This window comes from Cnephaeus nilssonii, assembly GCF_951640355.1.
Source record: "Cnephaeus nilssonii genome assembly, chromosome: 5".
Lineage (NCBI taxonomy): Eukaryota > Metazoa > Chordata > Mammalia > Chiroptera > Vespertilionidae > Cnephaeus > Cnephaeus nilssonii.
Genome location: NC_137076.1, coordinates 108,845,509 through 108,871,005, shown reverse-complemented (window position 1 = coordinate 108,871,005; position 25,497 = coordinate 108,845,509). Strand labels below are relative to the sequence as shown.

The window sequence follows — 25,497 nt, the reverse complement described above, 5'->3', positions numbered from 1 at the left end:
CAGGGTGCCGGCGGGGACGAGGTGCCGGCGGGGACAAGGTGCTGGTGGGGACAGGGTGCCGGCGGGGACGAGGTGCCGGCGGGGACAGGGTGCCGGCGGGGACAAGGTGCCGGCGGGAACAAGCTGCGGGGAAGCTCTCCTCCTCGGGGCAGAGCCTCCCTCCCTCGGGACTGTGCCCAGCTCCCTGCCATGCCAACCAGCCAACCTTGTCCTCAGTTACTCCCTCCCAACTCTTACCTGCCTGGTGCCCGGCTCCCGCCAGGCATGGCGAGGACGTGCTGGCGACGGATGCCGGGAGACCTACTTTCCAACGGTCTTGGAACGGCGCCCTCACCCTGCCCGCGGGCAGGAGGGAGCAGCGGCCCGACACACACCCCGTGAGGGCAGAGGGTAGAGCTGCTCTGGGTGGCCCAGCACCGGCCCGAGCTGGGAGCAGAGGGCGGCGCCCGTCTGGGGACTGGGACTAGACAGGCTGCGAGCACGCCCTGCGCAGGGTGGGGCTGGGTCCTATTTCGTGCAGACGGTGCCAGGGCTCCGGAGGGACTGCGGGCCGGCGTGTGGAGCTGCAGGACCGGAGAGCCAGGCACACACGGCCTCTGTCTGCACAGCGGCCCCTCCTGGTCACGTGGCCTGACCACACTCTGCTTAAATACCGCGTGTGGTTTGCATTAAGACCCAATTCCTGTTTCCCTTACAGACTGTAGGTTTCTGCGCCTGCCTGCTTTCCACGAGCACAGAGCAGTGCAGGAGAGGGTGAGGCTACGAGGAGAGAGACCTGGGAGACCCCTGGCAGGCCTGGCTCAGCCGGAGCAGGACAAGAGTGGGGCAGGAGCGGGCAGAGGAGGGGCAGGAGGGGCAGGAGCGGGGCAGGAGGGGCAGGAGCAGCCAGAGCAGGACAAGAGTGGGGCAGGAGTGGGCAGAGGAGGGGCAGGAGGGGCAGGAGCAGGCAGGGGAGGGGCAGGGGGGGCAGGAGGGGGGCAGGAGGGGCAGGAGCGGGCAGAGGAGGGGCAGGAGGGGCAGGAGCAGGCAGGGGAGGGGCAGGAGCGGGCAGAGGAGGGGCAGGAGCGGGCAGAGGAGGGGCAGGAGGGGCAGGAGCAGGCAGGGGAGGGGCAGGGGGGGGCAGGAGGGGGGCAGGAGGGGCAGGAGCGGGCAGAGGAGGGGCAGGAGGGGCAGGAGCAGGCAGGGGAGGGGCAGGAGCGGGCAGAGGAGGGGCAGGAGCGGGCAGAGGAGGGGCAGGAGGGGCAGGAGCGGGCAGAGGAGGGGCAGGAGGGGCAGGAGCAGGCAGGGGAGGGGCAGGAGCGGGCAGAGGAGGGGCAGGAGCGGGCAGAGGAGGGGCAGGAGGGGCAGGAGCAGGCAGGGGAGGGGCAGGAGCGGGCAGAGGAGGGGCAGGAGGGGCAGGAGCGGGCAGAGGAGGGGCAGGAGGGGCAGGAGCGGGCAGAGGAGGGGCAGGAGGGGCAGGAGCGGGCAGAGGAGGGGCAGGAGGGGCAGGAGCGGGCAGAGGAGGGGCAGGAGGGGCAGGAGCGGGCAGAGGAGGGGCAGGAGGGGCAGGAGCAGGCAGGGGAGGGGCAGGGGGGGCAGGAGGGGGGCAGGAGGGGCAGGAGCGGGCAGAGGAGGGGCAGGAGGGGCAGGAGCAGGCAGGGGAGGGGCAGGAGCGGGCAGAGGAGGGGCAGGAGCGGGCAGGAGCGGGCAGAGGAGGGGCAGGAGGGGCAGGAGCAGGCAGGGGAGGGGCAGGAGCGGGCAGAGGAGGGGCAGGAGCGGGCAGAGGAGGGGCAGGAGGGGCAGGAGCGGGCAGAGGAGGGGCAGGAGGGGCAGGAGCGGGCAGAGGAGGGGCAGGAGGGGCAGGAGCAGGCAGGGGAGGGGCAGGATGGGGGCAGGGGGGGCAGGAGGGGCAGGAGGGGGGCAGGGGGCAGGAAGGGGGCAGGGGGGGCAGGAGGGGCAGGAGGGGGGCAGGGGGGCAGGAAGGGGGCAGGGTGGGCAGGAGCAGCCGGAGCAGTGCGGTGCACAGGTGAGTGAGTCCTGTGGGAAGCGCGCCCTCCCTGCCCTTCCCCGGCGGCCTCTCGCTGGGACAGTGTTAAATGGCGGGACTGGAGTGAAGCGTTCCTCTGGAAAGGGCAGCTGCTGAGACGACAGGCGGGTCCCAGGAGGAGCAGGTGTCTCCTGGGTGTGGACGCAGGGGCACAGCAGCTGCGTGGGCCCTGCTGGTTCCGAAGGGCGACCAGCAGCCCAGCTGAGCCAGGACCGGGCCCTGGGGGCACGTCTGCATCGCGCGCTTCCAGGGCTGGGCCCTGGCGACAGACTGTGGGCCTGGTTTTCCACCCACAGGGAGGACACGGAGCCCAGACCTGGAAGTCACTCAAACGTCCTTCAAACAGCAAACGGACAAACCAGGGCTACGCCCCAGCCCAACACTGCTCAGCAGCCTGGCTCGGGCCGCACCGGCCGGTCTGCGTGACGCCGAGAAGAGTGCCGGATGCCCCACACCACCTTTACTTCGGCCAGGTCACGCCCCAGCCGCGACGCGTAAAGCTGGCTTGGACGGCGCGAGGCACAGCCACGTTCGAGACGTGGTGGCCATCAGGCCGCTTGGCTCCTAGGCTCAGGGAGCAAAGGGACTGACTGCCCTGGAAACACTGACGCAGCCAAGACGAGGTGCTAAGGAGCCAGAGGGACGGGGGCGGGGGGGGGTGCTGGCCAGAGGGAAACTGGCCCTCCCACCTGCCAACCTCGTGCCTGTCCCCCCCTCCCCCCCAGAAACCACCGATCCTGTCCGTCACTGGGCCAGAGCTCCTGTGTGCCCCCCTCAGTCTGGCGAGTGCTCCTGGGTGTGGGCCCACGCTCCCCAGAGCCAGTCTAGTCTGAAAGGCGCGGCAGCCGAGAGCGGCTGGAAAGAACACAGCATTCTCGCATTCTCTGGCTTTGGCTCAGGCGCTCCCAGGGGACCGAGGGCCTGGGCAGCCCTGCCGTGACCCAGGAGGCCCCGCAGCCCGGATCCGGCCTGAAACTGGCCGGACAAGCGTGGGATCTGCGGCGGGGGCTTAGCCCATGTCCCGGGGACCGGACCGGCGGACTGCTTCGGCTGGAGTGCGCACAGGCCTCCAGGGCCGCCGGGCGTGATGAAGACCCCGCGGCCACATGTACAGTGGAGCACGCCTCCCTGTGAGAACCCGCCGTCTCACCTGGGTTCACCCCAACATCTACTTAGAAAAGCCTAAGTGACCGTCCGACCAGTAGCTATGACATGCACTGACTACCAGGGGCAGACGCTCAACGCACAGGCATGGAAACATGGAACAGACTGATGAATCTCAGAGGGAAGGGGGAAGGGGGAGGGCTGGAAGAGATTAACCAAAGATCTTATATGCACACTAGAGGCCCGGTGCACGGATTCATGCACTGGTGGGGTCCCTCGGCCTGGCCTGCGGGGATGGAGCCGAATCTGTGCACCGGGCCTCCGACATCCCCCGAGAGGATATTTTTTCATTGGTTTTTAGAGAGTGGGGGAGGGAAAGACAGAGAGAAACATGGATGTGAAAGAAATACATCGATGGATTGCCTCCTGCATGAGCCCTGACCAGGGCCCAGGCTGGGGAGAAGCCTGCAACCCAGGTACATGCCCTTGACTGGAATCGAACTGGGTACCCTTTGGTCTGTAGGCCGATGCTCTATCCACTGAGCAAAACCAGCCAGGGCTGCATGCAAATTTATTTATTTTTTATTTTTTTATATTTTTTTTAACATATTTTATTTATTTTTTACAGAGAGGAAGAGAGAGGGATAGAGTTAGAAACATCGATGAGAGAGACACATCGATCAGCTGCCTCTTGCACACCCCCTACTGGGGACGTGCCCGCAACCAAGGTACCAGCCCTTGACCGGAATCGAACCTGGGACCCTTGAGTCCGCAGGCCGACGCTCTATCCACTGAGCCAAACCGGTTTTGGCATGCATGCAAATTTAAAAAATGCACAGGTTCTCGGGCCAAACCGTCCAGGGTTAGGCCTGGATGCTGTCATGCTGTCAGGGGGTCCACCCTGTCCCCGCAGTGTCTGATGAGCTCCCACAGAGAACTCAGCAAGCTTGCTGATGTCACCAAGGCCCCGCCTCCCGGGAGCCCCCCCAGCCTCTGCACTGGCTGCCGCCTCCTGGGGCTGGAGGGAAGCCGGTCAAGGCCAGAGGCCAGGGTATGAAGGAGCCAGGAAGTGGGGGTGAAGAGTTGGACGGGGGACTAATCCCATTATCTTCCCAAGCGACATCCAGAAGTGGTGGAGAGCAGAGAGGTGGGCCATCATGGCCGACGAGGCGCCTGCCAAGCCCCCCTGGGCGTCACCCCTGGCTCCTGGGGTCCGGCCTGTTCCAACTGAGAGCTGGGCATGGGTGAGAGAGGCCGCAGCAGGACCGGGCATGCAGGAGGGCAGAGCCGTGCCTGGCCCCACCCTGGGCCGGGTGCTTGTGCGGCGCTGCTGTCAAGGGGGCTGCGACCCGGAGTTTAGTGACCCACGGTGGCCAGCAGGTGGGTCCCGTCTGTGGACCCTGGGGCCATGGCCTGTCACTATGATGGGGGCAGGAGGAGACACGGTCCAGCTGGACCTCCCCCCAGCAGGCCCCTCGCCTCTGGGGAAAGCGCAGAACAAGGCAAGAGGCAGTCCACAGCCTGCCCATCGGGCTGAGGCCAGGCCAGGACACGCGCGTCTCCGTCCACTGGGGGTGACCCTGCGCTGAACACGTCAGTCAGACGGCAGAGCTGACAGCCACAGGCGAGGGGGGGTGGGGGCGACAACAAGCCCAGGAAGCGCTGCACCGCGGTGGCTGCAGAATCCGGACACGGGGACGGCCTAATGCTGTTTCCTGACCGGCCGTCAATGTCCACAGAAGCGCCTTCCGATTCGCCCTAATTAAGGAGACATTGCAAATGGCTTCCTCTCGGCCCGGTCACTCGTCTTAATTCCGCGCTGTTCATGTCCGGCCACCGCTCCCCTAAGCACAGGCAGATGGAGAACATCACCCCGCAGCAGCGTGGGTCCTGCCTGTGCGGCCTGGGGACGCAGGGCCGGTCCAGGGAGCGGGGTTCCTGCGTGAGCAGGTAGGGCGGGTGCCCATGACACCGTCACCCTGAAGCCCAGTTCAGAGGGCGAGGCTTCCCTGGGATCAAGGGGCTGTGATGCGGGAGCGCAGACTCGCAGAACCCAGACACTGCCCCCCCCCCCCCCCCCGCCTGGGGGAGATGGGCATTGTCTGCGAGGAAGGAGGAAGGACTCCCACTGGCACCGCCGAGCGGAGCGGGCGCCTCGTGCCCACACACGGCTGGTGGCTGCCTTCGTCAGACACGAGGTCCAGCACCCTGGGTCCTGCTTACGTCACACGCAGCCCTGACACGACCGTGCCTGGCCCAGGCCTAAGCTTCGAGGAACATGACGAGCGAGGCAGTCCCCTGGGACGCTTGCTGCTCTGGCTCCAACATGCCACCTCCCACAACACAGCGCGAAAGCCCACAGCAACACCCGACAGCCTGTGCGTGTGAGGACCGGGCTTTCAGACACAGCCCAGCTGCCGCACCGGGAGAGGCTGTTCGCCCTCGCTGCTCCCGAACCCGGGTCTGCAGCCTGGCCACCACTGGCCGCCGGGACCCGGGCTGCCCGCAGACAAGGCCAAGAGGCGGTGGAGCCAGGCGCCCGAGTACTCCCGTAGAATTAAGTTTCCCATCTCACTGCCTTCAGTTTCCTTTGAATGAACAGCAAAGCTATCTCCCAGCCTCATCTACTACTTAGTTACAGTTTAAGGAGGGGTGTGGGGGGAGGGGGAGAGAACCCCCAGTCACCACCCGGCTCCAGTAACCCCGTGGTGCCTTCTGCAGCCGGCTGCTGAGATGGCCCCCTACACGTCCTGGGTCCGGTACCCCAGCGCGTCTCCCCGGCGATGGAGGACACCATCCCTCGCAGGGCGTCATCGCCAGGTGCGTGCAGGTCTGCGTGGCTGTGTCCCAGTGAGCTTGGCCACTGGGCTGTTCAACTTGACCACCTCACCCGGGGCTGCGCCAGGCTGGGGGGCCTGGCCATGTTCCTCTTGGACCTCACGGTCACCAATGTGCTGGCAACGCTGCTCTCGCTCACCGTCGCCACCCAGCTGGACGACCTGGCCACCACCCACCTGGGCTGTGCCGCCCTCTCCTTCCTGTCCAACACCTGCTCCTTCAACGCCCAGTGTTCCTGCTGCGAGCCCCCCTCCTGTCTATGCCCGGCCACCCAGGCGACTCCGAGGCGTGCGGGGGCCTGGCGGCCCTGGGGGGCTGTGCCCCTGGCATTGGGGGCCCTGCTGGGCATGCCCGGGGAGCTGCACAGGGCCATCCCGTGCCAGCGGGACCTGCTGACCGCCTGGCCCGAGTGGGAATCTGAAGGTCAGCCTGGGCTTTGGGCTCGCGCTCATCCTGGAGCTGGCGTTCCTCACCCTGCTGGCTGCCCCGCCCCCGAGGGACCCGGCTCTGCCCGCCGGACCACGTCCTCCTGCCGCCGCCTCCACAGCATGGTGCTCCTGCAGCGAGCCCGGCTGACGCTGCAGCCAGATGTAGGGTCCCCCAGGGACGAGCTGCTCATGAGCCTGGCGGAGCTGGTGCTGGGTGCGGAGGGCTGTGCCCACAGCCTGGCCACCCTCCTCCTCCACCAGCCCTGCAGGCGGGCGCTGTGGACCCTGCCGGGGCGCTCTGCCCTGCCTGCCGCAGAAGAGAGGCCAGCGGTGGCGCCTCCTTACAGCCAGTAGGCGCTGAGCCTGCCCGCAGTGAGGGACGGGGCTCGCGGAAGCGCACAGCTGCCGGGGCGACGAGGCCCTCTCTGGGAGGCACCTACTGACAACTAGCTTTCTGGCATTCAGCCCACTTTGTGCAAAAGTGCGATCCCTTGACCCAAACCAACACCCACACCCTGTGAGTCCGGGACGGGGAGCCTGGGGCGCTGGTCAGGGGGTGGGAGCTGGCTGGGAACGGCTGACCTGCCCCAACCGATGACAAGGACGGCATCTCGAAGGCAAAGACGTTACTCAAATGAGCGGGGCCGTATCAGAGCCCTGCCCTAACGCACGGCTGCCGAGAGCAAGGAAGGGCTGTGGTGTGGCTTCCCACTGGTCGTCGCAGGTCTGTGAAGTCACCCACCCCCCGGCCTAGGGCAGGGACGCAGCTGGTGTGGCGCGAGGCGCATGGCCCCCAAGCCCGGCGGGCGCTCCGGGCGGCCCCGGGAGCAGCTGTTTCAAAGGCCCCTCTTCTATCTGCAGCATCTGAGAAAGGCAGTCGACAGGAAACACAAAAGCACTGAGCCCAGCAACAGCCTTATTCCGAGGCGCACACACGTGCTCCTCCCTGCTGGGCGCACCCCGAGTTTCCTGGCTGAACAGAGACAGGCGGGAAGGCACCTCTGACCGGGAACTGCCCTGGAGAGCCAGCTCCTCCACCAGGACGTCAAGCCCACACTGCTCATCCCTGCCCAGCGCCGGGCGGACACGAGGGCCAGGCCTGGTGCTTTCCTCGTGGCCCGTGTCCACCATCCTGAGGCCACACGAGTCCTCTCGGTGCTAAGTCCCTGTGCGCCCACCAGCCCACAGCCTGCGGTCCCCGCGACCTCGCCTCTCCCCGTGCGCCCACCATGCAGCTGGAGCCACAGCGGCAGCCCCCAGGCTGGCTTCCTTCCCTGAGTCACACGCACCTGCGGTCCCTCCGTGTCTCTGAACGGCGACAGCTGGTACCCACTGCCTGGATGGGTATTTAATGAATGCTTTAACACAACCTGCAAACAGGACAGACACGTGCCTGCAGGAGCCCGCCTCTCCACGTCCACATCTGCACCCCCTTCTAAAGGATTTGGGTCTTGGCTATTTCAGTGGCCTCTGCACATTAAAATATTGAATGCTTCCAAAAGCTCCCCTTGTACGTCTCCTTCTCTGCTCACACATTCATGAAGCCTTCACCCTAAGTGTGCGGCTGAGGTCGGCTCCCAGCAGGCCCGCGGTGAGCAGGGGCGGAGGCAGGGCTGGAGGGTCTGCAGGAGGAGGCCCTCCCAGCAGGAGCATCCGCACAGCCAGCCAGCACCAGGCAGACAGGAGCCGCTCCTTCCCAAGACGTGGTCGTCTTTATCAGAAGCTGGACCATTCTCCTGCCGGGTGTCTGACCTTGACTGCCTTCTGAAGGGCACTGCGTGGGCTCGGCAGGCAGACCGGCAGGACCTCCTGAGAGCTGTGGCTGAGCTCCGATGGCCAGGCCTCCCTGCTCTGGGGTGAGACATCCTGTGTGGCTGGTGGGCTGGGACCGCAGGCCAGCCCTCCGCAGCCTGGGGCTCCCCTCGTAGCAGACCGTCCCCAGCTCGGCCTCAGGACTTCACGCTTTGTGGGCGCAGACCCAGCCCAGGACCCCCCTTCTCTCCAGGGCCGCCCCTCAGTGGGCCATCACCCTGGGCGGCGGGACAGGCCTGGGAGGGGCGCTGCCTAGGTCTGAAGACAGTCGTCTCTGCTCTATGACTTCCAATGGTTCCCTCCTGTGACTCGTGCGTGGCCAGGAGTGGAAGGGCCTGAATTATGTATGAAACCACAGCAGCAGATGCCCTCGTCGGGCTGGTTCCAGAAGTACAGGGGCTGCTGGGAGTGGCTGCGCGAGGCCTGAAGCGCAGATGGGCCCGGCCCCGTTCCTAAGCCTTTCAGCCGAGAGAGCAGCTCGGGAACCAGCCCAGAAGGAGCAGTCGGCTCTCAGACCTTCTCTCTCTCTGTACACTGAGCCCCACATGGGAGACGCGAGGTGCCTGCTGCTGGGGTGGACGGACGGTCGGGAGCCGACAGTGCCACGTCCCGGCTCCTAGGCCCAGCTGCCAGCCTGGCTGGCCCTGCAGGGAGGCACCGCGCGACTCTGGTCCAGTTCCCCTCACGGAGGACGGGAGCTTGTGGAGGACGAGCCAGGACACGGCTGGCTCTGGGCCAGAGAACTGTAGCGCGCACAGGACCCGGCTTCCGCCCGGAGGCTCTCCAGCCCCAAGAACACAGACCACAAACCTTGACGTTAAGGGCGTGCGGGAGGCAGCCAACCCATGATTTCCTCATCACTGATGCTCCTAGCTCTCTCCCCCTGCCTTCCTCTCTGAAATCAATGGAAACATGTTTTAAAAAGAAAAGGGGGTAGGGGGACACGTCCTGTGTGGCTCTTGAGGCCCTTCCTGAGGACACAGCTTTGGCGATCGCGTAAGGTGGGGCCGGGTCCAGGACCCTGGATTTTAGCCTGACATTCTAGAACATCCTGCCCATAAACACCCCGGGACCTGGATGGTTCCCCAGGGCAGAGCCTGGCGTGCGCCACCGTGTGAACTCACACGGACTCAGCGGGGCCCCGTGGACTGCAATCCCCAACGCCGCCGCCCTCCCACTCCCCGTTCGGGGCGGGCGGACGGGTCACGCAGCCACCCAGTGCTCCAGGAGACGGGGCCCAAGACCGGGCCGCCCCGGTTCAGCTGATTTCAGCTTCAAGCACAGAACTGGGGACAGCCACAGGGCCATCACCCCAAAAGGAACCCACGGCAAATGCGAAGGCACAGCGGCCTCCGGAGCCGCCGGGCAGCGCTGGGACAGGCCAGGGAGCGCGAGTGGCAAGCAGCTATTTTAAGGGACATGTTTGGCTATTTCAAGGTTTGGCTTCACATTATTTACTTAGCTGCAGAGGAAGCTGGACTTTCTCGGGGCTCCCTTCTCCAAATGGTGGCTCAGGCTACAATCAGACCGTCCCTGCGCGACCGTGTCCCTCGGAGGGTTAGGAAGCTCATACTGGAATCACCCTGGGGACCCAAAGCTGGAAGGGACCCGATATCAGTGCTTTTCCACAGAAACGCACGCAGAATTCTCTGCTGAAAAACAGGTTTGTGTTGCCAGAACCTGTCTGAGAGATGGCGGTTATTACCGTGCACAAGGCCTCCCAGCTCATCTGCAATCGACCCGTGCAGAACAGGAAGCTGGTGGCACTCACTCTGGCCGCCTGGGGCTGCAGGACTCAGTGCCCGGGCCTGTCAGGCCGGCATCACGCCTGATGGCCTGTGTCCCTGGGAAGCACGCGCGGCTCCGGTGCTGGCACTGCAGCAACCTGATGTACTCGTGCTCAGTAACGCAAAGGAGCACTCAGAGTGCAACCTCCCGGTTTCAACCAGCTGCAACGGTAAAAAAAAAGACACCAAGCAGGAAGTACGAGACCCATTGAAAGGTGATGTTTACGAAACCGCCAAATGCGGCACAAGCAGCCTGCACACGAGGGCCCTGCAGTCCCTGCGCCCTGACCCCCACATGCCTGGACGTCTGGGCCATCGGCCACCTGGCCCCGCTCTGCCAGCCCTCCTCCAGGTACCATGCTGACCACCAGTAGGTGGGCACTGGGAGCCGGCAGTAACTCTATCCTGGTCACTCAGGCAGGCGTGGGCAACAGGGGCAGGCGCGGGCCGAGGTGGGAGGAGGTCTCAGGTCTGTCATCGTCACCTGCGGGACAGGTCCGCACAGGTGGCTTGGGAGCAAGGGGAGGGGGAGCTGAGACATGGCTAACATCGAGAGCAGAAAAACGAATCCAATTCCTCATTTACTTGCCAAAATACCTGCTATCTCTTGAATTTAAATTTCTTTCTGCGAATGTCTATGCCATTCCCAGGTTAAAGTCTCTGCATATAATTCACATACTATTTCCAAGCTGAGAACATTTAGTGTTTAGTTTTAAGGCTAGTCAGTTGCTAAAACAAGCAAGAATATTTAAAGTTTCAACCAATGGTGACGGGTTATTATCTAAAGGACAAACAAAGCCTATTTACAATCCCTTCAAAGTTAAAAAAATTGCCTCAGTGGGAAAGGAGGCAGTGGGACTGAAGCCTGAGCTCCCTGCCAGTGCGGGAGGAGAAAGGCCGGCAGAAAAAGGGTTAACCTGGCCTTCTCGGAGGGAGGCTGTCCAGCAGAGGGAGGCTGCCCAGCGTCCAGAGCCCATGGGCGGCCCAGCCCCGAGCCTGCAGATATAAAGGCTGCTCCCCAGCTGCAGCGGCGACGCTTCGGCTTCCGTGACGACAGGCACCTCGGCTTCCACGCGGCCCAGCCTTCCTCCCGCGTGCAGCCAGCGCCGAGCACAGTCCCCGAGGCTGGCCAGGAGCCCTCGGAGGACAGGGGTCTGCTCAGAGGGGCACGGGCGGGGCGCCGGCTGCGGCACAGGTAAGCCTGTCTGGGTTCCTGGCTCTGCCTTCAGGTGGGTGGGCAGCCCACTGTGGGTGACAGCTGGGCACGGGTATGGGTAGACTGGGCACCAGCTGGGACCAGGGCACGAGGCCCCCAACCTCTAGGTAGAGCCACGCTCCATGGAAGAAACCCCACTCAGCTCTCACGGTGTCGGTGTGACTCGGAGAGGCTCGGTGTGTGGGCTGCACCCCAACTCTCGTCCCATGTCCCAATGAGGACCGGCGCCCGCAGGACAGGCAGCACCCCCAGCCCCCCCGGCCAGCACAGCCCTCTGTCCTCCTTTAATGAAAACGCTTGCCCGCCCCACAAAGCACTGGTGATTGACATCCCTTTACAAGGACGCGAGCCTAGTGGGTCTGACAAAATGTGGCCTGGCTTCTCTAGCTTGACAAGCAGTGGGAGCCCACCCAATGGCTCACTCCGTCTAATGCTCCCTTTTAGTGGACGCTAGCGGTCAGCCTCGTGGGGACGTGTCAGCAGCAGGTCAGCCCCGTCCCTGCACCTCCTCACAAGACACAGCCTGGGTAGAGGCCCCCTCGCAGCCTCCGTGACGATGCAGGAGGAGGCCGGTGCCGCCGTGCGCCCCACTCACCTCACACTTCCTCCTAAGAGCCGTCTAAAACTTCTCAGGATTCCCACATTTAAAGAGCAGAGCAAACAGCCTGAGCAGTTTTTACAAAGAAATAAAAGAGGCTCTAAAAAACATGACTGAAGTCAAATGTCCCGACCCCACCATGCCAAGGGTCCTGGACCCAGTGCCTGGCCCGGAGGGGGGCCTGCTCTTTCTCTGGTCTCAGCATCTTCAGGCAGTTGGTCTGGGGGTGTCTCGTCTGGGTTGGCAACACTTCAGGAACGGTTCCGAACGGCCTCCTGGGCTAAATGGACTCAGATAAAAACATTTCAAATCCGTCCCAGTGGGACCAGGCGGTTCCTCTGGGCGGGCACGTCCCTCTCTGGGTGGGGCCGTCCTGTGTGCTGGGGGCCTGCCCACTGCCAGGGGGCACTCCTCCGCATTGTGACCTGATACCGCACGCAGCCGACCCACAGAGAACTTGGGCGGGGGGGGGGGGGGGGGGGGCAGTGAGGGGCAGCACAGACCCGAAGCCCCGGTTTCCACAGAGCTGCCCGCATCAGCCAGCAACGCGGCCGCCAGCCCACTTCCCAGGTCACCGAGTTGCTAGGTTACAAACAGCATTACAGAACATATTAGGTGTGACAGTAATTGTCAACACACTGAACAAAATTTCAATAGTATTCCCTAAAACAATTGCCATTTTTATTCCTTATTTTGTCTTTCATGCCATGTTATTAAAAAAAGTTTCAGCATCTAAACTTAGTACGAGGCTTAGCAAAGAAGCGAGATTTCTTGGATCACTTTCCTGTTAGAGAAGAGGTTCTACTCCCATCTCCCCACGGCGCCCGGGACCCACTGTCTCTCAGAAAAGCTGGGTTTTTCCCTTCCCGCTTATTCCTCTTTCCAACAGCTGCCAAAATAAACCTTATCTCCTCTCCTGACAGACAGTAGTTTTCCTCAGATTTCCAAACCCGTCTCCACATTACCTCACGAGCCAGCCATTCGCCATCAGAGGCTCCTGGGTGAGGCTGACTCACTGTCCGCCCGCAGCGCAGAGTGTCCGCAGCAGGGAGCCTCGGGGGAGGCGCCGCCTCCTCTGCCTCAGCTCGGCGGCACAGTCCTCCAGAAGACACACCTGCAGGGAGCCTTGCGCACCCACAGGCACCTGGCCTGCAGAATGAAGAGTGCAGGGTGCACTGCGCCCTCTGCTCCCAGGTGCCTGCAGGAGCGGGTCGTGCAGAGCAGACCCCTGCCGCCAGGCTCCTGCTGACGGGCTCCGAGTGACCATCGCCCGCTCACTTCTGAGGACGCACCTTTCTCTCTGAAGATGGATTTGCTGCTTAAAACGGGTTTCCGAGAGCCTCGCGGCCGAGCCTGAGGCCGCACACGGTGGAGGTGAGGACATGACTTCCCGAGCGCCCGTCTCTGGAATGGAGACCGACCCCGGAGCCTACAACGGCACCCCTGTGGCGCTCAACCTGTCCCGCGCGCTGGCCGGCAGGGCGCTGGCAAACCAGACAGGCGAGCTGGCGGCGCACCCGCACCCGCAGTACGCCATCGGGCTCTTCCTCTCCTGCCTCTACACCGTCTTCCTCTTCCCCATCGGCTTCGTGGGGAACATCCTGATCCTGGTGGTGAACCTCAGCTCCCGGGAGAGGATGAGCATCCCCGACCTGTACTTCATCAACCTGGCGGCGGCCGACCTCATCCTGGTGGCCGACTCGCTGATCGAGGTGTTCAACCTGGACGAGCAGTACTACGACATCGCCGTGCTCTGCACCTTCATGTCCCTCTTCCTGCAGATCAACATGTACAGCAGCATCTTCTTCCTCACCTGGATGAGCTTCGACCGCTACCTCGCCCTGGCCCAGGCCATGCGCTGCGGCCTGTTCCGCACCAAGCACCACGCCCGGCTCAGCTGCGGCCTCATCTGGATGGCCTCGGTCTCCGCCACGCTGGTGCCCTTCACCGCAGTGCACCTGCAGCACTCGGGGGACGTCTGCTTCTGCTTCGCAGACGTCAAGGAGATCCAGTGGCTGGAGGTCACCTTGGGCTTCATCATCCCCTTCGCCATCATCGGCCTCTGCTACTCGCTCATCGCCCGGGTCCTCATCAAGGCCCACAGGCGCCGGGGCCTGCGCCCGCGCCGGCAGAAGGCGCTCCGGATGATCTTGGCCGTGGTCCTCGTCTTCTTCATCTGCTGGCTGCCCGAGAACGTGTTCATCAGCGTGCACCTCCTGCAGCAGGCGCAGCCAGGCACCGAGCCCTGCCAACAGTCTTTCCGCCATGCCTACCCGCTAACCGGCCACATTGTCAACCTCGCAGCTTTCTCCAACAGCTGCCTGAACCCCCTCATCTACAGCTTCCTGGGGGAGACCTTCAGAGACAAACTGCGGCTGTACCTGGAGCAGAGAACAAGCGTGTCGGCCCTGAATCGCTTCTGCCACGTGGCCCTGAAGGCCGTCCTTCCGGACGCCGAGCAGCCAGAGGTGCGGTTCAGCAGCGTGGCGTGACGGTGAGCTGCTCCCGCAGACTCAGCACTGCCCGGGCGAGGGCACGGACGGGGTCAGGGCATGCCGGGGCCTCTCCCAGCTGAGTGCTGCCACCCTCGGGCTCTCAGGCACCCGCACCCGCCGCACCCGCCACGTGCTGCAGAGCTGTGCCACCACCGTGCTCCCGATGGCAGTCCTGCACGGCCCAGGGCCTGGGACTCACGTGGCCCTCTCTGCGCAGACTGTCTCGCAGCAGCAGCAAGGAGGGCGCTGTGTGGAGTGCCTCGAGTCAGGGAGCTCGCCAGGGGTCTGCCCCTCGGGGGAAATAGAGCCTGAGGCTGCTCTGAGCTGGCCAGGCCCTGTCCCCCCGTGGCCGTACTCTGCGTGCGCACCCAGTGCCCTGGTCCCAGGTGAGTGAGTGACACCTGTGCGCTCAGGCTGCCTGGGCGCCTTCGCTCTCTTCCATCCATCTGGACGCAGCGTCTCTGCAGCAGCGGAGTGGAGTGGCCGTGAGGGCAGCTCTGGCACACGGCGAGACGCTCCAGCTCGCGGGGACAGTGGGAGCAGTGAGGACGCCGTGAGAACACTTCTGGGTAAAATGTAAAGAGGTAACACCAGTGGTGGCCGGCACTGCTCAGCTCTGTCAATAAAACGCGTGTGCTGGTGCCTCCAGGTTCTCAAAGCAGCTCCCTCCCGGGGCGGGTGGGGGCTCACGGAGCCCCACAAAGTCCCCTGCGCGATGCGGCTCCTCACTCACGTGAGCTCTTAGAGGCCAACATCTCAACGCAGCCCCTGGACACAGCGGCATCTCTGGGGGTCTGACCCCTGCTGCACCATCCTTGGGCAGAATGTTCCATGCGGCCTCCCTCTTCTAGAAGGTTCTGGCTGTCAACACAAGCACAGCCCGCAGCCCTGCAGGGATAGCTGCAGCTCCGGGCAGTCAGCGAGCCCGCAGGCGGGGTCCCGAGGAGTGGACAGGCCTGTCCATCAGGCGGGACGGGCCCCCCACAGGCTGCGCCGGACGCACCGAAACAGCACCAGCTTCCGGGCGGGCAGGTGAGTGTGTGCTCACGCCTGCGGCTGTAGCTGTCACACACCCAGAAAACGTCACCTCTCCCACGAATCTGACTTCTGCCGCTGAGCAGGGGTGCAGATCCCGCTTGGAAATACCAGCTTAAAAGCCAAGGGAACACAGGCCACCAGACCGACTGACCCTAAGGGGCCTCTGGGGTGGCAGGGTCCTTGCACACAGAGAGTCTGTGTGCCCCCAACCCCCGCACAACTATGAATGAGCTGGTCCTGGGCCACGTCCCGCCCTGCGTCCCCTGGGAGGAACGGGCTGTCCCGAGTCTGTGGTTCCCATGGCCCCTGCACAGGCTCTGAAGGAAGCCAGCTGCGTGGACTCATCTTGCCGAGCCGCCACCTGGATCCAGGTGAGTCGCCCAGTCCCCAGGAGACCTGGGCCCTCCAGGGAAGTCACCGCTTCAACCAACAAGAGACGGGGGACATCCTCCTGAGACCGGTCCAGCGCAGAACACGCCGTCCCTGGCCAACAATGTGGCATTTTTCTTCGCTGACTCAAAAATGCAAACCGCCAGGAACGAAGAAAACCCCAGCAGGCCACTGTCTCAGAGGGCACTGGTCTCATCGAGCAGCTCGTTCCAAGAACGGAGTTAAATGCAAAAGGTCCTCCTTCGCCGCCACAGTGGAGCTCTCCCAGAGCAGCACCCGAGCTGCCCCGAGGGGCAGACGCCTTCAGGGCTCCCGCGTCCCCTGAGTCTCACAATTCCACCCCCACCCGACCCCAGGCGAGGGCAGCACATGTCCAATCCCCCTTAAAGCCGAGCGTCTAAAAGGATGGACTCCCGCCCTGGCTAGTTTGGCTCAGTGGATAGAGCGTTGGCCCCGTGTTCGATTCCGGTCAAAGGCACATGCCGGGTTGCAGGCTCGATCCCCAGTAGGGGGCGTGCAGGAGGCAGCCGATCGATGATTCTCTCATCATTGATGTTTCTATCTCTCTCTCCCGCCCCCTTCCTCTCTGAGATCAATAAAATACATTTTAAAAAACAAAGAGAAGGATGGACTCCCACACCGGCCTCTGGCAGGAAGCTCCTAACAGAGCCAGTGATTGCCCGCCAAAGCCCGGTGTCCCGAGAACGCTGTCCTCACCGCACTCCCCGCGACCCAAGGCCCAAAGAGCTGGACTCTGCGCTGCCACTTGCCAGTGGGAGCCCGCAGGACCCCTCATGGGATGGGAGAGAAACAGGGGAGCCAAGAGTTAATGCGAGGACCTGGAGGAGTCAGATTCACAGAGACAGGAAGTAGGAGGGCAGGAGCAGGGCCTGGGCAGTGAGTGCTTAGTGGGGACAGTCCCAGTTGGGGAAGATGAGAAAGTTCTGGAGATGGCGGTGGTGACGGATGCACAGCCAGGTGAATGTGCTCACTGCCACTGAACACTACGTCTACAAACGGCTAGAAGGGCCCTGGCCGGTGTGGCTCAGTGGATAGGGCGTCGGCCTGTGGACTGAAGGGTCCCGGGTTTGATTCCAGTCAAGGGCACATGCCTGGGTTGTGGGCTCGGTCAGATGTGCAGGAGGCAGCCAGGCAATGATTCCCCTCTCATCACTGATGTTTCTGTCTCTTCCTCTCCCTTCTTCTCTGAAACCAGTGACAATATATTTAAAGAAAAAAAAATGGCTAAGAGAGTTCATTTTATGACAATAAAAGGAAAAAGTGAGAATAGGATTTTGCCTAAGCAAGGGAGCAGTGGGAGGCTATGGACAGACGCTCAGGGGGAGCCCACCCCAAGGCGCTCAGTGGACAGTTTCGGGGGGAGCCCACCGCAAGGCGCTCAGTGGACAGTTTCGGGGGGAGCCCACCCCAAGGCGCTCAGTGGACAGTTTCGGGGGGAGCCCACCCCAAGGCGCTCAGTGGACAGTTTCGGGGGGAGCCCACCGCAAGGCGCTCAGTGGACAGTTTCGGGGGGAGCCCACCGCAAGGCGCTCAGTGGACAGTTTCGGGGGGAGCCCACCGCAAGGCGCTCAGTGGACAGTTTCGGGGGGAGCCCACCCCAAGGCGCTCAGTAGACAGTTTCGGGGGGAGCCCACCCCAAGGCGCTCAGTGGACAGAGTTTCGGGGAGAGCCCACCGCAAGGTGCTCAGTGGACAGAGTTTCGGGGGGAGCCCACCACAAGGCGCTCAGTGGACATGGAGTTTCGGGGGGAGCCCACCACAAGGTGCTCAGTGGACAGTTTCGGGGGGAGCACACCACAAGGCGCTCAGTGGACATGGAGTTTCGGGGGGAGCCCACCGCAAGGCGCTCAGTGGACAGTTTCGGGGGGAGCCCACCTCAAGGCGCTCAGTGGACAGTTTCGGGGGGAGCCCACCCCAAGGCGCTCAGTAGACAGTTTCGGGGGGAGCCCACCCCAAGGCGCTCAGTGGACAGTTTCGGGGGGAGCCCACCCCAAGGCGCTCAGTGGACAGTTTCGGGGGGAGCCCACCTCAAGGCGCTCAGTGGACAGTTTCGGGGGGAGCCCACCTCAAGGCGCTCAGTGGACAGTTTCGGGGGGACCCCACCCCAAGGCGCTCAGTGGACAGTTTCGGGGGGAACCCACCCCAAGGCGCTCAGTGGACAGAGTTTCGGGGGGAGCCCACCATGAGGCACTCAGTGGACAGTTTCGGGGGGAGCCCACCCCAAGGCGCTCAGTGGACAGTTTCGGGGGGAGCCCACCCCAAGGCGCTCAGTGGACAGTTTCGGGGGGAGCCCACCCCGAGGCGCTCAGTGGACAGAGTTTCGGGGGAGCCCACCACGAGGCGCTCAGTGGACAGTTTCGGGGGGAGCCCACCTCAAGGTGCTCAGTGGACAGAGTTTCAGGGGGAGCCCACCGCAAGGCGCTCAGTGGACAGTTTCAGGGGGAGCCCACCCCAAGGCGCTCAGTGGACAGTTTCGGGGGGAGCCCACCACGAGGCGCTCAGTGGACAGTTTCGGGGGGAGCCCACCCCGAGGCGCTCAGTGGACAGTTTCGGGGGGCCTCTGGGCTGGCGCAGGAGGAGCAGCTGCAGCGGAGCTGCTGGGGCTGGTGAGGGCAGGAGGCTTGGGGGTCTGACTCCACGGCCAGACGCTCCTCGGAACCCCAGGCTTTTAGAGCAGCAACACGAGCCAAGACTGACCCACAAAACTGCTCGTTCCCGACGCACACAGCGCCCCACCGCTCGGTGCTGGGTGACCCACAGGTGCTTGTTCCAGCCGGTCCTGCTGTTTCACATCCCCTCCTGGAGCCCCTGGTGCCCCCACTGAGTGTCCTGAGGCGCCCCCCCGCCCCCCGCTGCCCTGTGTGAGCGTCTACCTGCCCCAGCCCTTCCCTGAAGTCATGTGAAAGCAGCGCAACCGAGCCCAATGACAAGGATTCCTCCCACCCAGTGCCAGTCCCCCCGCTGCCAGGAGCAGAGCCCCCAGGGTTTGACCGGGCCCTGGGCTGCCGGCTGTGCCTGTAGCCGGATAGGATGGACGCTAAGGTGAGGTCAGCAGGCGAGCAAGGAGGGCACGCCTGCCAAGGGCAGCCGTCGGCCCTCACTCGCTCTGTCCCCTGCCCCAGAACACAGACATGCAGGCGGCAGGGAGAGGGCTCCCTCGGACCCTGCAGCGGGTCCCCGGACAACTCATGATTGGCGTCCCAGCCCGCCCCTCCCCTCTGGACTGTGGGGTCTATCTCCCCGCGACAGGGGTTGGCCTCCACCTCGGTCTCAGGCCCTACTTCCTGGTTCATTCCCAACATCTGCCAAGCTGTCTGGCACAGGAGTCCTGTGCCCAGGGGGGGGGGGGGGCGCGGGGCACCTGCGGGGACGGCGTGGTGTGGGGCCTGCCCCAGCGGCCTCGCCTGTCCATCCTCCTGCCTCTAGGTGGCGCCATGCGAGGTGAGACGGCAGCGGTCGCACTGAAGCCCCGCGCGATGTTTAGCTCCCAGGGTGTTACGTCTGAGCACACACACAAGCCGGGCCTCTGCTCCGACGCCACACTGTCCTGGCTGCTCGAGGTGCAGGCGGAGGGGGCCACGCCGACGAGAAGGGCCGCGGCCCCCACACCGCCCACAGGACCGAGCTGAACTGGACGTGTTTACTCGAGCAGCAGGAGGCGAGCTCTGTGCCTGGGAAACTGCTTCAAAGCAGCCACTGTTTTCCCAGCTGGGGCGCCGGCGCCTGGGAAAGCTCGTCATTCCACCACAAAAATAATCCGGAGCTGAGCAAGCAGCTGCCTCAGCTCCCACTCTGCATCTCGGACCCTGAACCAGAGCTCCCGAGCCCACTGTCAGCCGAGGCGGGGACCGCTGCTCCTGAGCTGAGTGCGCGTCACTGTGAAGGAAGGCCTCCCCCCCGCCCCCCGCCCCCGAGTGCGCGTGTCCCGCACCAGGAACCCCCCCACCCGGGCTCCATGGAGCAGGGGCCGTGGACACAACCCGCAGACGCGCTGCCCGACGGCAGTCATGGCAGGGCAGCCGGGGGCACGGGCACTCGTCCCCAGCAGCTCTGCGCACCCCTGGGCAAGACTCCCCCAGCCTAGAAGGCCCATCGGCACCCTCCACACCACGACCAACAATCTCAGGACACAGCGACACGCCCCTCTCCTAAAGCCGAGAAAACAGACTCGCTCAGGGCCAGGGGCCCCGGCTCTGCCACAGCCCTGGAGGCACACCTCAAGGCAGTGAGGACCCCCTGCCCCCGGGCTGTCGGGGACACGGGAGTGACCACCCCGGGCCTCTGGGAGCGCTGCAGGCGGACGGGCCACCCAGACCCAGTTCCATCTCAAAAAAGGCAAAAGGACTAAAAACAGTGAGTCTTGTTACCTCAGGATTACCTGTGAGCGAGGAGAGCCAGCCGTGCTCAGACACGGACACCCGCCCTGGCGCCCCCGCAGCCGACCCCTCGTGAACCCGCGCTGTGGCTTCACCGTGGCACGCTCTCCGCTGCCCAGGAGACCTGCTTCAAAGCAAGCCGAGCTCGATGTGACGCACGAGCACGCGGGCACCGAGCCTACGGGAAGGCGGCTCACCAGGGTCGGGAGGATGCGTCCCACCGGGAGGAGGCGAGGCGGCGACCCGGGCCTTGCTTTCCTGAACTCCCCCGCCAGGAAGCAGGGGCCTCCAGAGCAGGTGCACTGCAGGGCCCTGCCTCTCACTGCGAGGCTGATCCATCCGTGTGGTGTCCCCAAACCTGCCCGCGCGCACACACACCGAGTCATTGTGAAGGCGGCGTTTATTACGTACCTTTCATTTCCAAAACTGACTTATCGGCTGTTAGAGTGCACATGCATTTGTGGACACCCGCATGTCTCCTGTTAGAGTGAGTACATGTTTGGGGACACCCCGCATTTATCCCATTAGAGTGAGTACACGTTTGGGGACACCCCGCATTTATCCCGTTAGAGTGAGTACATGTTTGGGGACACCCCGCATTTATCCCGTTAGAGTGAGTACACGTTTGGGGACACCCCGCATTTATCCCGTTAGAGTGGGTACACGTTTGGGGACATCCCGCATTTATCCCGTTAGAGTGAGTACATGTTTGGGGACACCCAGGATTTTTCCCGTTAGAGTGAGTACACGTTTGGGGACACCCCGCATTTATCCCGTTAGAGTGGGTACACGTTTGGGGACATCCCGCATTTATCCCGTTAGAGTGAGTACATGTTTGGGGACACCCCGCATTTATCCCGTTAGAGTGAGTACACGTTTGGGGACACCCCGCATTTATCCTGTTTGAGGCTGCTTCAGCACACAGCCATCGGTCCCACAGTGCTTTCCTGCAAATGCTGCCTCTCTCCCGTCTTCTCGGCCCTCTCTTCACTCCTTTAAATGTGAGTGGGGTCTTCCGTCTCCTAGCTTCTCGGATTTTTCGCTTCCACGCCCACTGTGCACATCTCGGGGCATCGGTCCCGTCCTCCCGCTTCTGTCGCTCTTCAGCCGCGTCTAACCCACCCCTCACCTGTCCAGGTCACGTCCCTGGTCCTGGTTTTACTTCACCATTTCCCTGGATTCCCTTTCCACTCTGCCGGCTCCTCTCATGCTGGAGATACAGGAGAACGCAGCACGCCTCCCACATCGTACAAACGGAGTCTCAGATCTTCCGACCTCTCACCCACTCTCCGGCTGCCTGCAGGGTTTTCCTCCTGCGACTGTGGTCGCTCTTCAGGAGAGATGCTCCTGGGAGTCCCCGGCGGGGGGTGGGGGTGTGTGGGGTGGTCTCAGCCGGAGAGCCCATGAATTCACTGGTCCAAACTGGTGTGGCTTTGGGTCTGGTTCAGATACAGCTGTGGGCCTGGGGTTCTGTGTGGGAGACTCTTTCACATACACCTCCCGCCCCCCAGCCCCCAGAGTCCTGCTATGTGTGCCCAGTGGGCAGCATTTTCTCATTCACATTGGAAGGCGGGCGGGGGGAGGGCCCTGCAGCCTGGGAGTGGTGGAGGGCTGTTTGTTTAGGGCAGTGGTTCTCAACCTTCCTAACGCCGCGACCCTTTATACAGTTCCTCATGTGGTGACCCCCAACCATAAAACTATTTTCGTTGCTACTTCATAACTGTAATTTTGCTACTGTTATGAATCGTAATGTAAATATACCTGTGTTTTCCGATGGTCTCAGGCTCTACAGTCGCGACCCACAGGTTGAGAACTGCTAGCAGGGTCGCCTAAGACCATCGGAAGACAAAAATAGTTTTATGGCTGGGGGTCACCACAACCTGAGGAGCTGTATTAAAGGGTCGCGGCGTTAGGAAGGTTGAAAACCACTGGTTCAGGGCAAAAGCCATAAACAACAATAACCCGCGGGAAACATGTGCTTCCGAAGGAAAGCCGTCAGTCAGGACGGTGAGAAACACGGGGCCACAGCAGCAGGCAGGCGCGCCGACAGTCAGCGAGATGGCAGCGGAAACCACCGCGAGCCGCCCGCTCATGGTCCCACAGGCCCGGGGTGCGGGGTGCGGGCGCTCCTTTCCCGCAGACGCAGCAGAGGGAGCGCTCCGCTGTGAGACGCTGGGGGCCCGGGCCGCGGTGCCTTCGCGGTAGACCCAAATTCTGGCTCCCACCCGTCCCGCGTTTCCTGTCTTCTCTCCGGTAACACAGTCGTGTGTGACTCAGCACTAATCACACTGCTTTCTGAAATCACATTTTGCTGAGTCACTTTCTGCGACCACAAGGAAGCAGGGCTCACCGATGCTCCCTGGCTGACGCTGGGCCATCAAAGCTGGCCACGGTGGGGGCGGCCCGATGGGGACGCGGCATCTCCTGTGGTGGGAAAGCCGCTCAGCTCCCAACTCTCCAGCGGTTCTTCCGGCTTAACAATGAGCCCAGAGCCCGTTCTAGTCTGAGGCACACCCGCCGGGCAGCCTGCCAGCCGACCACTACCTGTCGCCCAGCCCCCCTTGGCTTCCGAATGAGCCCCTGGAGAAAGACCAGGGCATCGCACACAGGCAGGGCAGGCAAAGGCCACGGCAAAGGTGGACCCAGCAGGACAGCCCTGCCCGCCATGAAGCCAGAAAATCCCCAAGACCAGCCCGCCCCGCAGTGTCTAGTCAATGACGCCACGCCCACATCGCCAGGGCCGGAAAGCCGGTGCTGCCCGCCCGGTCCTGACCCCCGACAAGGTAGCCGTCCTCTCCCAAACCGAGGCCTGGAGCACAATAGGGGACAGGGGACGTGCCGCGTGCTGGTGACGACTCGGGCGATGGGTCTTGCGCAATGGTGGGGAGGCTCAGGGAAACGCCACAGCCGCTCAGGAAAGCAGGTGGCAGTTTCTCGAGAAACGACACACGCACGTGCAGACCACCCACAGTGCTCCTCCGAGAGGACACGTGCCCACGGCTTTCACAGCAGCTTCCTCGCAGAAGCAAGGCCCTGGGCACAGCCTCGTGCCCTCGGTCCCGGGCGAGGGCTGTAACGGGGCAGAGGGAGCGTGGGTGACGAGCACTCTGTACCTGGGCCGCCTGTGAGGGTCAGACACCCGCACCTGTGACGGACGGCACAGAAACACCCCACGAGGACCCCCACACACACATGCCCGAGCATGCACGCACAAGCACCCCCACACGCACGCACGCAACACGAGTGGACTCTGAATGAGCCTGGGGTGGCACCCACATCCACTTCCTGGCTTTGATACCAAGTCTGTTACCAATGGGGGAACTGGGCCAAGGGCACCGGGACCTCCTATTATTGTTCTGCAACTTACTACATATCTACAATCCTTCCAAAGTACGTTTTCTTTAAGAAAACAGAACACTGGGCACCCCATGGCACAGCCTCTGGCCTATGTGAGCGCCATCACAGGGGACTTGTTCACTCCTGCGCTGGGAGCCCGCCTCGCCCACCAGCCAGGGGCTCCAGCAGAAGACGCTCGCTCCCGAGCAGGCCCCCCTCCCATTCAGAACACAGAAGGGACAAGGGACCCCAGAGGACAGGAGGACTTGAGTACTGGGAGGAGCCTCAGAAGTCTCCCAGTTCACACTCCCCTGAATCCGTCCGGTACACCCCAGAAACAGCCCCCCACCCCCCATCCCAGCCGAGCATTTCCCTCTCGCAGGGTTCCGAGAGGCCCTCGCTGGCAGCTGCACCTCCCTCTGTGGTTGCTCATCGCTCCCAGCTCGGACCTCCGGAGAGCGCAGTGCAGAGCCCGCTGGACAGGACGGTGCGGCCTCGAGCACTGAAGGCAGCGGCAGCTCCCCCCACCTGAGGTCAGCTCCGCGTCGGCCATCCCCACACGGAGGCCGAGCAGCAGAGCCAAGGTGCCCTGAGCCCCAGCCTTTCAATCCTGGACAAGGCTCCATCTGGGATTCCAGCGGGGTTTCCGTGTTCCGTGGGTTGGTTCTCGCGTGTCCTGGCAGCTGCAGCCAGGAACCTGGTCAATACCTCCCATGAAACGCAAGAGGTGGGGCTGGGGACTCAGGCGGCTGGAGGCTCCACACCCAGGCTCCGGACTGTCAGGGCCCGTGTCCTGAGAGCGGACATAGGTGTCCAAGCCCAGCAGCAAGTGTCCATGAGCACAGTTCTGGTGGCTGAACTTCCCTCTATGCAGATACTAATTTACATTCCAAACCAAATGTTCTCCTGCAGCTCGCAGACGCCGGTTCTCTCCGCATTAGCCCTCTGTGTGCGGTGCCAGGCAACCTGTCCCACCGCAGCGATGCCACCGCCCTCACAGTGCCCACAGCAGAGGCTCAGGGTGCCCCACCTCACTGCATCCCAGCTTCCTTTCAGCAGGAGACCCGGAGCGGGGGGCGGGCACGAGGCCAGGGAGGGCTGCTCTGCAGCAGGGACCACTCAGACGTGGGAGCCAGCCAGCTGGAGGCCACCCGTCACAGCTGTGACCCAGGAAATGCCTTCCCACTGATGGGGAAATGAGACATTCTTGGGGGGCTAGCCATCTGAGTCTGTGCCAGTACCTAATGCACATTCTTGTTAGCCTATAGTCTAGTCTCTGCCGCTTTAGTTATCGGGTCCTGCAAGACCTGTTTACCTAAGTACTACCCCCATTTTAGAGAGGCCACAGTAAACCATGAACAATACACAACCCGAGAGGGGTTATCAGCGCTGGCGCCAGGCCAGGCCGTGAGAGGTGGCCCCACGGCCCCATCCCAGCACACGGGGCTTTTTGCAAAGCCCGCGAAAGGTCCGGAAGTCTGATCCATATTTGGGGGACAAGGAAACTGAAGGGATAAAGGGAAAGCTTCCTCCATGTTGGGGGGCTCAGGATTGGGAGAGAAACGGCCTCCCCTGAGTCCTGTGCCGGTCCAGGTGAAACGCCTGGAAATGAATGGGTTTCTCCTGAGCCTCCGGTGCTCCTGCCTGTTTTCCGGTCGCCTGGTAAATTCTGAAATGCCACATTGGTGGCTCATCATGGAGCCCATGACAGTGCAAACCACAGCTCCGGGGCCAGCTCGCCTGCCAGCTCGCTTTGGCAAATGAACTAGATTTGGGCCCAGCCTTGCCGCTCACTGACGCACGCCTGGCAGCACTGATGGTGTGGCAGACGGGGGCCCCCAGCCCCAGGCACTTCATAGCTGGCCCCGAGGGAAGAACTGACCAAACCCTGATGTGACTTAGACCAGCTCTGATGAGGGCGGAGGGATGGGACCAAACACACTGACCACAGTGTAAACAACTCCTTTCATGAAGCATCACAGCGCTGACAGAGAGTAGGGAATTTCAGGCCCAAACTGAGGGAGCAGAGCTGG

The 25,497-nt window shown here is 63.2% G+C and overlaps 2 protein-coding genes across 2 annotated transcripts in view; one reads left to right on the top strand and one right to left on the bottom strand.

The window, feature by feature from the left end:
- The window catches only part of CHLSN (cholesin), a gene marked incomplete at its 5' end in the record, with an annotated part of 74,418 nt that overhangs the window by 36,692 nt on the left and 12,229 nt on the right, over nucleotides 1–25,497 (bottom strand). The gene's annotated exons all lie outside the window — the stretch shown is intronic.
- Nucleotides 13,159–19,655, top strand: GPER1 (G protein-coupled estrogen receptor 1). The gene has a single exon (XM_079772200.1). The coding sequence runs from the start codon at nucleotides 13,192–13,194 to the stop codon at nucleotides 14,299–14,301; it is 1,110 nt and encodes a 369-aa protein (XP_079628326.1). The 5' UTR covers nucleotides 13,159–13,191; the 3' UTR covers nucleotides 14,302–19,655.